This window comes from Ammospiza caudacuta, chromosome 2 (genome assembly GCF_027887145.1).
Source record: "Ammospiza caudacuta isolate bAmmCau1 chromosome 2, bAmmCau1.pri, whole genome shotgun sequence".
NCBI lineage: Eukaryota > Metazoa > Chordata > Aves > Passeriformes > Passerellidae > Ammospiza > Ammospiza caudacuta.
The window spans coordinates 54450677-54464871 of record NC_080594.1 but is presented as its reverse complement, the minus strand read 5'-3'; the positions used below and the strand labels follow the sequence as shown (position 1 = coordinate 54464871).

The 14195-nt window shown below is 34.7% G+C and overlaps 1 protein-coding gene across 5 annotated transcripts in view; it reads right to left on the bottom strand.

Annotated features, from left to right (window-relative positions):
• Positions 1-14195, bottom strand: part of NBEA (neurobeachin) — a 453368-nt gene that overhangs the window by 72623 nt on the left and 366550 nt on the right. For all 5 annotated transcript variants that reach the window (XM_058800580.1, XM_058800578.1, XM_058800579.1 and 2 more), the window contains 2 exons: positions 10784-10896; positions 1300-1440 (listed from right to left, as the gene is read on the bottom strand). In XM_058800580.1, the coding sequence (XP_058656563.1) occupies positions 1300-1440; positions 10784-10896 (254 nt within the window). The remainder of the gene's footprint in view (positions 1-1299; positions 1441-10783; positions 10897-14195) is intronic.

The window sequence follows — 14195 nt, the reverse complement described above, 5'->3', positions numbered from 1 at the left end:
TAGGTGAGAACACAAAGAGAGCAAGAGCATCAACAGTATTACATCAAGGACAGTAGTAAAAATGACATTGAATTAACCTAATACAGGAAAAGAATACTCCTTGGTGTGTTGTACATTCAGCCTGTAACCAGAATTTCAGTGCTGAGAATTTGCTGACTAGCAAGAGGGGATCTTTTGCTGTACAGCAGCCAAAATTAATAGACAAACATCCAAATAAAACTACTGGTTTTAATCTACTTTAAGGCAACAAAGTGTACCATAAAATGTATTCAGTAGATGAATAATTTAGCAACATTTAAAAGGAATGCAGCGGTCACCCAACACAGGAGTGTAATCAACACTTAGTTTCCCATGGTTTAAGAAGTATATCCTGACCTCACGGACACGTGAATTCCCTTCTGAGCAGAAAAAAAAATGAACATGTCTAAGGGAAGCTGAGATGAGTGAAAACTCGATTATCAAGCTTTGTGTGGCTCTGTTTTGCTTTGTTGTATGCAAAACATGCTTAGAATACACCTTACGCAACAGATTTTTATTGGCAGGGTGTACTTTAGCTTAAGTAATTACACAGTCACCTAATTTTTCATTAATTCAGGTTTCCCTGTGAAACCTTCAGTGTCACATCAACACTCTTTATTCTGTAAATAATTGTGATAACACATACACTGAATTCAGATTCATTCTATCTTTGAAGTTTGGTCCCCTTTCTTAGATCTGGTTTTGGTCATAGAGGCATGAAGTTTTCAGTACTGACATAACAGTTTGAAGTTAGAATCTAATTTCTACATTTCTGAAAACTGTAGAGATTTTCATTAATTTAGAAGCACAGTTCATTTGCATAAAATATTATTCAATGTTGCTTTAATATAAAATTGGTTATATAATTCACCTCTCAATGAGACAGTTTAATGTTCCTACAAAACGCATTTTTTAAAAATGTTGCATGGATCTGTCCCTAGCTGAAAATAATAAATGAATATGAGCAGTATCAGATTTCTGCCTTGAGATATTTTTTGGGAGTGGATTTCATTTTAGATGCATTTTTCTCATTGTATACATCCTAGTACCACCACAATTTTATGTTTAAATTCATTTTGGATTGTTTGGGTAGGAAGGAACCCCTGATCACTACAAATGAGTATATAAAGAATATCAGGAGAATTTCTGAGATTTTAAGGTAGGGAAGAACAATGAGATTTTAATAGAAAGGTGCTTTCATTAAAAAAAACAAAACAGTGGTGACAGAAGAGATGCTGCAAATAAAGATCTCCATGAAAGCCAGGATCCAGAAATACTTACAATACGAACAAGCCAAGCCAATGTAGAAGTAGATGTAGAGTAGTGGGTGTTATAATGATAAGGTGGAGTCTGATCATCTTCCCATGTCTCATACCGTTCTGCATAGAAGACAGCTCTCTTTGGGTTCAAAGCACCAATAGGCTGTAAAGTGATAAGAGGTCAAATATATTATCAGCTGTCTGAATGGCATAAGTTAATTCTGCATTAAGATTTACTGCACAGGAGACCCTGCAAGCAACACATTCCATGCTGTAGTAACCCCTGAGATTGCTATAAGCTTAGAATTTATTTTCAAAGGCTTTCTGTACTAAAATTCTTATGAGTTTCCTTATTTTAACTGACAAATATAAGTGATCCACATCTGCAAACTTTCAAGACCTTCTTGAAGCATAAGTTGTTTCCCAATTAGTTCAGTAACATTCTTCTGGAAATAGACTTCTAAAACTGCATTTAAAATGCATTGAGGCCAAACTAATATTTCTGTTGCTGTCATTCACCATAATCACACAGCTAATGAAAACTGACTTTTGCTCGCACAGGATACTTTGTAATGCGCGGTTCATGATGCAAAGATTTCACGCGGAACTGCTGATGGTGTCTGGTGATCCTAAGCAGAAATACTTAAAAACCGTGCATAGTCCTCAGGACTGGGTGTACTTTCTGACTGAACAAAGCCACGTTTTACTGAACAAAGCAAACAAGCTTTGTACTCGAAAACAATAGAATGTGGAAATTATTCACAAATTCAAAGTCCATTCTAAGTGAATTTAAAGGACAATCTATACAAATTAGGTGAAAAACAAAAAAGATGTAAGGCAGTAGTAGGAACTATTGGTTTTGATGTGGCTACTTGAGGAATACAAGCTTTTTATGATTTTTCAACCCACTTTATCTCAGAAACTTTTGCAAAAAGTATTTGTTACTGTATGACGCAAAAGTTACTTGAATAAAGAAAATATGGGTTTTAGCTTTTACAGTAAAATTAAACAAACACTGAGTTTAATACTTAGAGGAGAGCACATCTCCACACCAAATAATTGCTTAAACTTATTGTAGTTTGAAATTATTACTTGATTTGCATTAATCAAAGTTTAATTAGAATTGATATTATTAAGGCTATTAAAAAAATATATATATAGGCAAGGGGTTTGACCAAATGCTAACAGTATTTTCACATTTTATTGCACTGCACAATTTTTCTACTGAATTAAAACCCAAAGTAATTTGGAAAGGAAATATCAGTACAAGGTCAAATCTCTATGTTTCACTACACTAGATATGTAACTAAAAAAAATTTAAGCTGCAAGTATTTTATTCTTTCAGCACTGCTATTTTTTTGAGATGGCTGCTTATAAGGCTGACATAGAACATGATATTTTCTGATTTTAGAGCTTGTTTTGAAATAGCAGTCTTTGGTGAACCTTTACATTTTAAAACATTATGATTTCAGTATTTTTCACATTAAGCACTCTGGATGCTTAATACTTTGCTGTGTCATGGAGATGTTTATAGTTTTCTCATATGTGTAAAATGATTGAGTAATCCCAAAGGATTGGTGTTATCTGGTGCAGACTGCACTGAAAGACCTCACAAAACATTCTTGAAAGAGAAGTATGAGCCATTCCCTAACACTTTCCAGGCTCATTTCTCAAATACTGGCAATTGCAAAAAATAAATATTTGCATTTTTGTTATACTTGGTTTTGTTAGACATCCTGCCAGTGTCAGGAAACACACTGGCAGTATTATAGCCTTTAAGTTATCATTACATAAAAATGGTTGTTCAACAGCTTCTTGAAAGAGACATTCCTTTCCCATTAGACTGACAAACTGTGCAGATATATGTGCACTTTGCTAAATTATACCAGGCTTTGGGTTGCTTTGGGGACTGGATGGAACCTGCTGACACCACCCTCATTAAGGTACTGTGCATCCACTTCTCTGGCAGAAAAAATTCCAGTCCCAACTGCACATTTCAAGAGCTAAAGCAGTAATTCACACTGTAGTCTGTTGAAATGAAATGTCCACCCCCTCTGAGAAGGGAACACAAAATAGCAGACAAATTGGTGAGATTGTATTTGGTAATGGAGAAACACCCTGAGAATATCTCTTCCCTCCACTACAAAGGTGCATCTTATCCTCTGCTGCAGTGAATTCTGAGGCTATGGAAGACAGAGACATCATCTGTCACCATATTATTGTACATATAGGTTTGAAGGCACAGTGGAGAATAAATATGATGATTAACACAAGATTGAAAGTATAGAAAACTCCTGGCCTTTCCAAACACAGTTGATGCTGATTAGAAGTCTTCCATCAAATAAGTGATGTGTTTTCATTATTCACTGTAAATTGACTTAAGTAACAAGGCCTGTGAGGTATAACTGATGCTCAAAATAATTATGAGGTATTTTATTTTATAGCCTAGGAAAATTTTAATGGTGGTTTAATCAGTACCTTTAAATAATATTTTTAATATAATATTGTTGCATTTAATAAAAATGTTATTTCTCTCAACAATTTGATGATAAATTTTAAAGTCATAAAATACTAATGCAAACATATCATCATGTTTTCTAGGTTGTTCAATGAGAGGTGTTACTTCAATTTAAAAGATAAAAGGTAAAATGATGTAAGATCAGGCATTCCCATTTTCATATTAAAATGCCTGTACAAGTACCTAAAATAATCTAGCTTCAGAACATATATGATTAATTCCACTAAATGATAAACCTGAAAATCTGTATTCCGGATTACCATCATACAATATTCTTTTCAGGGTCATTACCTTTTTCCCCCCTTTCAATTGCTTTAGAAAAATCCCGAAATGCACAAAACATCATCTGAATAAAATGGAATCTTTAAGTGAAATACCAATGAGAGTAATTTCTGTTCTTGCATGACACTGCGATTTTCATGGGAAAATCTCTGGGAAGAATCATTTTTGGGGTCCTTTCCTGAGAGAGAGGAAGGGAGGGAGGGAGGGAGGGAGGGAGTAAGGAAGAGCTTGTCTCAGCTATTAAGTCTCACCTCAACTTCTCAGGACAGATCCTGGATTGGACGAACTAGTGATCTCTCTGACAGCCTGGGATTTGGAAGACATGGGTTAATTTCTGTCATTCCACAAGCCTTTATAGTGTCCATGAGGAGACTGCTTAGGTTTGTCTCTAGTTTGCAATAGGAAGGTGAGCTGGAAGTCCCTGAGCTGCTCTAGAGGGGGTAGGGTGCAAACCCAGCCCTGTTTATGCGGAGATGACAACTGGGATGCCAGAAGTGGCACAAGTGTCTCAATGCAGCACTGCCTGGGGTGGAGAGCTGGGAGCTGCCCTTGCTTACACAACTCTGCAGCTTCTACTTCAGCCTTACATAAGTTATCTCTGGCCTGTGGTGAAGAAATACAAGAAACACCTGATCTCCCTTCTCTGTGCAGTCGTGGAGACACTGATGTGAACCATCTCTCTGCACATTAATGTAAAGGACATCTCTCCAGATTCAGGAAACCATGCACATTGAAAATGCTAACGGAAAGTGCCCAAATCTCTCTTTCTTTCTTCTGTATACCAAAAGACCAGGCACTTTCTGAAAGCAAAAAAACCCTCCATAAATAAAATAGCGGGGAGTAAATTCTGCAAGGTCTGCCCCTGGCTTCTTTAGTGTTATTTTAACTTCCATGTGGGGAAATGCTGTTAACCAGGGTAATGGTATGAGTTCATCCCTCAGTAAAGACAAAGATTTTTCTGTAAACACCTTAAATCTCAGTTGTATAAACTAGCAGCTAACCCAATTTTACTCTGATGGAGCACAGGTCCTATTAGATAACAAGTCCTACAGTCATAGTAGTCTCTCATGTTTCTTGTGAAATGTGTAGGATATATGGAATTTTGGTCACTTTTCATAGCTTTACTATACCATTCACAGCTCAGAAAGTCAAATACTTCAGTTTTAATCTAATATCATGGCTATAAAATGCAGTCAAATTTTATTTATGGATCAATCCCTGTAACTTTACATAATGCAAGAAAATAATATTATTTCCATTTGACTGAGATTCTGTTGGTATGTGCATGGATTAAAATGACTTGCTCAAACAATACAAAGGCAAAGCTCAATCTATATACTCTCTCAGTCCATATCTTAACCATAAGACAAAGACAGAAGTTGAATTTGAATAAAATAAATTGTTCTAAACAGGATTTTAAAAGTTCTTTTCATAATGTTTTATAAAATGCTTTTTCCAAACACATCATTGTCTTTTTATTGCAAAATTCTCCCTGTAAGGACACTTATTAAGTAGAATTAACTTCCCACATAATGATTTCATAAGATATTCTTTACTCCAAACAAACAGAACAGGTCACTCTATGACAATGCCTATTCAGCCACTTCACTGTTGATGTACTAAAACTTACTGCTTGTTTATTTTATGTTTCTTTCTTACATTTAAAAATAAGGCAAGTATCTACTGTAACATTAAAACACACAACTACATCTTTCTTTTTTTATCTGGCTAATCTCTTTAGATATCTGGCCTTTGAACAAGTCAATATATATTGTCAATACACCTTTTATCTAGTGTTTACATCCACTGGATGTGTTATGCTAGTTCATGTAATATCTATTTGTTTGCCAAATAGAACTAAATTCTCTCATGCAAGCAGAATGAATGTAGCATCCCATTTATCTAGCCACTGAAATATTCTGCTTAACTTGACTCTAATTTGTGCAGCAGCTACCTTATCTGTTGGGGTTTTTTGTTAGTTTTGGTTTGGGTTTTGGGGCTTTTTTGTTTTGTTTTGCTTTGTTTTTCCTTTTTTTTGTTAGTTTTTGGTTTTTTTTTTTTTTTTTTTTTTTTTTTTTTGGTGAGGTGCTGCACAAAATTGTAGCCTAGTATGAAGGTATATTGAACCTGGCTTTATTTGGCTCCAGCTGAAAACTGACTGAGTTTTTCCTGACTGCTTGCTGTTTATTAAAAAACACCCACTGAACAACAACCTATAAATAGGATGTCTTAGGATGATACTTTAAACTTAAAAATAAATTGCAATTCCATCCAAATTAGTAAACAGATTTTTCTTCAGCATCCTAATATGAAAAGCAGATATCAACAGTATCAAATATGAGCATTCACAGATTCAGAGTGCCAGAGTTTCACTCAGTAAATGAACTGTTTATTTAAGAAAAACACATGTTTAATTGTGTGGCTTTAATTGTGTGTAGTTTTTCTGTTGATGGAAGAGTCGCATATGATAAAGAGAGAAGTATAATTTTACAGAAAATTATTTCATTTTTCCAACTAAGAGATTTTAATAAGCCCATAAACTCCATTCCACAGCATATACATTTTTGGTACTATTAAGTGTGGTTGCCTTGAAATATTCACACTTGGATGTGTTCATTTACATTATTATATTTAGAAGCCTTGGGGCTTTATCACTTCCTTTTCTTGAAATGGCACAGTAATAAGGAAAAGTGGTTATGCTTATCACCACCCATCAGTCAAACACCTTCTATATTAACAAAACATAATTTTTTCCACTCAATGAATGGGTGTGTGATGTTTCATACACATGTCAATATTAGTATTACTTTGCCTGCTGAAGAAATCATTTTATTTAACAGGATGTATGACTAAAAGTAAATGAGGAGAAATTCCCGTTTACACTTTAATGAGCAGGGACAATGCAGCATGTTAAAACCATGCATTCACTATAATTTAGGAGTAAAAGTCATACAATTTTATACAAACAAACCATACCACATTTTAAGTGACTTGAATCTCACAAAAAATCACTTTATAGTAAGAGCTGTGTACATGTTTCCTGGACTAATGTTTAATATCCTAAGTATTCTTCTAAAGGAAATCTCAACAAAGAGGAAAATAAGCAGATCACCTGATGGTTTGATACAGAAAAGATTATGTATCTATGACAGCCTCTTTCATTAGCTTTTGATCCTGTCAAACAATAAATATAACCTTTAACCTTGCATATGTAATGAATAAAACTTGAACCTACACTGTCTAATCAAATGAGAGGTCCAATATATCCCACTGCTCTGGCACATTCCATGCCCATGAACACTGGTTTTAAATCTGTAACTGTATGTAAAAAGAAAAAAACCAAAAACCTTTTAGAACAGAATTTCCAAACACATAAAAGAAATAGGACAGAGGAATTTTCAGACTAATATTTAAACATAATTGTTCAGAGAGAACAAGTAACATCTGGATGTAAAAATATCACAATAAGGAGTGCCACATAAAACCAGAATGAAATGGAATGGAAGGAAAGGACAAGCTACACGTTCAAGATGGCTTTGCACAAATGTAAGTATTTAAGTTTGGACTAAATGCAAAAGCCCATGTTTTACTCCATTACTGACATCCTAAGCAAGACAAATACCCCTAATTTCATCTCCAAAAATCATATGAATTGCATTTGATATGTATGTTCACCTAGGAGTTGTGATATCACAAAGGTGGTGTATTATATTTTATACAGAAAGCCTGGAAGCCAAACATTAAAAAATTGAAAAATTGCGTAGTTAATTATCTGAACTGACACTGGAGTGAACTTTGAGCAAGAATACACAAAATATTTTTTAAAAGCTAGATTTAGCACCTACATTTAATTACAGAAACTATTTTAAACCAAGAAAACAAAGAATAGTAGGTGACTTCTCTTTAAATGTCATTGCTTTAGTGGGCTTTTACCATATATGCAATATTGTTAAAATTCTAAATAATTGCAATAGATTTTTTGAGGACTATTAATTGCTAAATAGCAAGGACAGAGGCTTTATGAAACTAAGAAGGGCTAAATTTACAGGGAGACAGAAGGTTAGGAACTGACAAAGGAGATTTTATCTATCAACAGTTTAGCTGGAGGTTCTGATCTGCCATCAAATCTGCAGGGAAATGTCTCCCTTGCAGGGTAAAATCTGACAGAAGGGAGTTGCTCCTCAAGGAAAGGATACTGAGTGGACCTGCCCCAGAGGTCTGGCTGAGACTTGCTAGCACAATCACTTTCAATATTTACAATAAATTACTAACTCCTGCTTTTAAGCACCAGGCTACTCAGGATTCACCTCCAAGAGAAAAAAAAAAGGAGGGACTCACAGATACAGAACAATATCAAAAATTAAAACAGAATTGAGAAGGTAATACCTCAGAGACATTAGAAATTTTAAGATTTTTACAGATAACACAAAAATTGAAACAGGACGCAAGTAATGCTGAACAACTCAAATCAAGCATTCCGTACTAAAGGGCACTGCATTTTAGAATAAAACATTAACCTACTTTTCCCATGGTGAAATGAAATCTATCAGATATTTTCATAATGAACACTGCAAAAAATTGACAATTACAACCCTTTTATCCTCAAGTATTCCACAACACTTTACAGATTTCACATGTGTTTTCTCATACATCCATGGGATAAATGGGGCCCAGACATTGCCAGAAAGGAAAGGTCATTTTCATTGACTAGTTCCGTGTAGGCTTTTCAGTGGTCAAAACCTTAGCTGTTACAGAGGAAACCACTGATAGCTTTTGGTGAGTTTTCAAATTGGCAAGAAAATGTGCACATTGCATGGATTCTTGATGAAAAATAAATAGTCATGGAGTTGATTTTACATTTCTTTTGAGGAGAGTAGTAATAACAGCCATACATGCACTAATTCCATCATGAGTCTTTGTTAACTCATGAGGAAAACACATCTATTCAGCTATCACACTACTCCCTCTAGCAATTACATATTTTAGTAGATTACTATAAAAATTTGGATTGAACCAAACTAAATACCTAGAGGACTCATGAGGCACTGTCTAATCTTGTTGCACTTCACCACATCCAGCACTATTAATACATCCAGAAGGTGAGTTTGAGAGTTTTTGAAAAGTGTAAGCACCTTAATGAAAGGTTTATCTTTCTGAACAACTCTAAACCAGCACTACTTTTATACATGCTAGGGAACAAGCCAGTGTAAAATGATCACAGGTCTTTTTTTAAGTCATGTCTGTGGATCTTTTATTGTTCTTGGCACAGATTTCAATGGTGTTACAGAACTGAAAAACACATTTGTGAAACATACCTATAATACTGTGAAAGGTCAGAAGTTTTACATAGCCTAACGGAAGTATCAAGCAATTTATTTCCTTTTGAGGCATACTGTGAATGTACTGTAAATTCTGGGTTTATTTGCTTATTTATTTTTTTATTTGTCTAAGAAAATAAAAGGAGTGTAAGCTTAGGTGTCTCGATCCACTATTATGAATTCAAGTCCCACTCAAATTATTTTGGACGTCTTACAAAAGCAGGCTTCCAGGAATGGTTACAACACATCTGGAGGTACTGCAAGCATGCTCTTTCCAGCAGAGATGAAACTGTCAAATATCTAGGACAGGATGTCTCCATTGCTCCCCAGGATGTGTGCTTGCAGGGAGAGGAGGAAAGAAATCCAGACTTAAAGCATAAACCCCAGAAACACTCATGTCTGCCCAGCAGCAGAAGGGAATGCAGGGTCTGCAGCACAGGACTGCAGAACAGGCCTTGGGGGTCATTTTCTCCTCTCCAGCCTCACTCCTAAAGGCAATGAGTGACAGCTTCCTGTGGTCTTGAGCCTTACTCAATGTGTACAAGCAACTTCCCCTCTTGGTAAGGATGCAAGAAAGTTGACACACCAGACACCAGAAACCTCACACTGGGGATGCTGCAGGACTATGCACTATCTTGCCACCTTCACTGGCAAGAGAGTGCATACACTTTCTTAATTTATAGTAAACAGGAATGATACTTTCCACCGCTCGGTTTCGAGACTCTTTTTTTATTGTATTTTAGCTGGCCAAAAGCAGAGCCTCTCCATATGTCTCTGCTATGCTTGGCCAGGACAGACTCTCTCAGCAATCTGTTAACACAATCAGAGTACCAGAGCTGGGTATTGATCACAATGTGGTGCCATTAGAGAAAAAAAAAACTCCAGAAATTTTTTTTATTGTAAAACATTAAGTGCCCAAATCAGCTTGGACAGAAAAAACCCCAACAAATAACAATAAGGATCAGATACTCCAGGATCTAAAATACAAAATACCCCTTTATTGACTATTAAATCAAAATAAGATGCTGATACTATATTACTATTCTAGACACTGCAAAATAAAGTGAAATATAGTCCAAACTTTTTACTTCCAAATGATCAGTTTTTATAAACTAAGAGGCATAATTAGTGAGATCAAGTGGTCTGATGCACTCATGTTCCATAAGTCAGAAGGTACAGAGGAGTTGCAGATTTGGAACCAGATAAGTCAGGGACATGGAAGCAGCATAATATAGAGGCTCAGTATAAAATAGTTCTAAAATAGAAACGTCTATTTCAGACTTTTATGAGTTTACAATAAAGACCTTACTTAACCAGACTATAAATATAAAACAAAATGTCTTTCTAAAAGGACTGGCTTACTGTTCTTTAACAAGAATGAAACATACCTTTGATAGATCTCTGAAGTTGCCTGGAAGGGTCAGATCTAACTCTTCAGATTCATAGTTTGTTAAAACCCATGGAAATACAGGGTATTGGTTCAGATCATTGTATGTGCGTCCTATTGAAAAAGAAAGTTTTAAGAATTAGGAAATAGTGTCCACTTGTCCAGCTAGAAAAAAAATGTAGTGGTTACATTTCTTGCATCACATGTTCCCAGTTCCCACCACTTTGACAGAACCAGGTCCAAATCTTCCAGACAAAAGCAGCCATTTAGGTGCACTTATCTTGAACCAGAAGTCAACACAAACTGAAATAATATAAAAAGCACAGTCTCTTTTAAGATCAACTAAATGCATCATATGCCAATAAAAATTTCTTTTTTATTTCCATTAAAATATTTTTATAGCATGAATGTAGAAATTCAAAAGAACTTGACTATTGTTTCCTAGAAACTTCATGAAGTATCATAGCTGGCAAAGATAAAATGAGACTCCAAACAGCAAGGGGGAAAATCTGAGGTTTGCAAATCTAGGTCTATCCTAGATAGTCCATGCTAATCTATCATTCCCTATCATTCCCATTTCTTCACTGAAGAAATGGTGAGATTCCATGGCAACTGTGGAATCAAAGTGACGAAACTCATGTTTGCTGTAACACTACTTTTTAATCACTTTTAAAATTAAAAAACAGTTATCTCATGTAAAAGACAGAGCTGACTACCCCAGGCCACTGTTTTCAATCATGAAAGAAACAGTGCCCTCATCCCAGCAGCTCAAATGTGCAAAAAACCATGTACAGATACCATTTCAAAAGAAATGCAACTGCAATTAACTAAAAATTATGAATTCATCACAAAGAAAAACATGCTTAGGAAAGGCTGTTATTTTTTTGTATTCTCTAGTATTTAGCAGAATTTAACAATTCAATGATAAGGCAAATGGAATTTCTTAGTACAGAACTGTCCATCCTATTGCTATAGTGAGAACCACACAATATGCAACATAAGTCTTAAAAACCAAAATCAGGTCATAAATATATGTGTGTGTGTATTTATATAACATAATTAGCAGACAGAAATAATCCAGGTTAACAATTCCCAGTCCTGCAGCAGATTTACAGCCCTGTCTCACTAACTGCTTCCTTCCAGATTCTGGACAGATTCCTGGGGTACAACACCCGGCACAGCAAAACACAGGCTTCCTTGTTCTGAGTAGCAGTTACAATTCTCCACAAAAAATCAGTTCTGCTTTAATGAAACTTTCACTGCTCTACAAGCATCTTATTTTTTCAACAGAAGCTGATGAACAAAAAGCATGTTTTTATTTCGTACAGAGTTTCACTGAATATAGGAGAAGAGCATATTCTTAATAATTGTGTGTCCTCATTTTTACACTCTGAAAACATTGATGTTCACAAGAATGCAAAAAACAAAAATTAAGGGGCAGATATCACTTTGTCAAGCAAGAAATTCCAGTACTGTGCACTACATACACAAATAAAGATGGATAGAAACAAAATCACTTCTTCTTTAATATCAACAATGAATGAATGAATGAATGAATGAATGAATGAATGAATGAATGAATGAATGCAAAAACAACTCTTGGAAAGAACAAGAATGTGTCAAACAACTATATCAAGAAGTATACCAGAATTTATCCTTGTAAGGGAGGAAAAGGAAAAGTATGCTCTGCTAGAATATTTGTTCTTTTAGACTTTTGAGAGGGGGCTCTATATGCTTTCAAGGAAGACAAATCTGCCTAATTTTCTACATCCTTTAAATAAGAATATTATTTTTTTCTTTGGCAAGGGTTTAATTGCATATGACTTATAAAATTTCTTGAGATTATTAAATTTAGGGTGCTTTAAAATAAGACCTCTATAAAACTATCGCTTCATACAATAAAAGTTTTTCTCACCATCAAAATCTTTAAGTTAGCAGAAGAGCGCGCAAAAGCTTTCACAATAGAAAGACATTTGTGCTTATGCAGAGAGCAGACTGAAAGAACTTTGAGATCCAGGAAGAGAATGACTGAGAGGACTGTAGTCTATTACAAAGCATAAGCAAAAATGAAGACTGCAGAATCAAAATTTGTATGGAAAAGAGCTCACAGTAATAAAAATCTTCAACTGTAACCATTTTAGAGAAGTATTTAAAAAGTGAGAACATCCTTTTGCAAAATTTTGAAAGGAAATGTAGGGTCCATACAAAATTATGTTTTATTTTGAAATTGAGATTTTTCATATTGTGATTTCATTTAATTTTGATGCTTATTTCATTAATTTCATATCAATTCAATGTCAATATTCCGTCAACAAGATTTTGACTGTTAGTTCCCATTCCATGCAGGAAAATCATAGGAAAAAGGAAAAGGAAAAAGCAATCCTGAGCCTTGCTGGCTCTTTTGCTGAGAGCTTACTTATAGTATAGACACATGAAGAAATTATCATGTGACATTAGCTCCATGTCAGAACACTGCAGTAACTCCTCTTTTTTAGCTCACAGTGAGAAATTATTGCAGCTTCTCTCTCAGCTTAGATAGGATAAGTTGCAAATAATGAAGCTTTCAAGATTATGTATTTGGTAAATATAAGACTTGTGAAAAAACTTAAAATATTCTCTTCTCTCCTTCTTCAATTTTTAGAAAACATGTTTTATTTATAAAGATAATAACTACTAAGAATAGCCCTTAATTTGTTTAATAAAAAAGTTAGTGATTTATTTTTTTCAACTCAACAATTTCCTCCTTAATATCAACAAATAAAACTGACTCGAGAAGATGAACCTAATTTAAATTGTGAAAGGAGACCAAGCCTACAAGGTAAGACCACACATCTGTACTTAGCAGAGGACAGTGATCTAGGCCTATAATGGGATTACAAATTCCTAATTCTAAACATGCATAAATATTAGTGGCTTCACTTTATTAGAAATGCTGTCTTGATCTGTTCTGGCTTCACAATTGATTATTTTCAGAGAAAAGTCAGCAGATGAATATACTTAGCCATCTCATCAATTGTCTGCTGCTTCCAACAAGAATTATTTAGTCCTTTCTTCAGCTAAATAAATATAGAACATAAACCTGTATGACTATTGGTAGTCCCTACACTTTTTCAGAGCCTTCAGATTTCCCCTCAAGTAGGCTTACAGAGATTAATATTAAAGGCTGAATATTAAATATCGCAAGCCCTGTGACACTAATCTACTTGAACAATAAAAATGAGGCATAGTAAATGAGATCTCAGAAATACTGGATATGTTTCTTCATTAAAAAAAAAAAAAAACTTTTTAATTAAACCATCCAATTTAATGTTTTTATATGGCACTTTAGTTTCTAAGGTAAAGCGAGCTAGAGACAGCTGACAAAGAAATTATAACTGCAATTCCTTGGTGAAAATGTTAATGACAGCAAAATA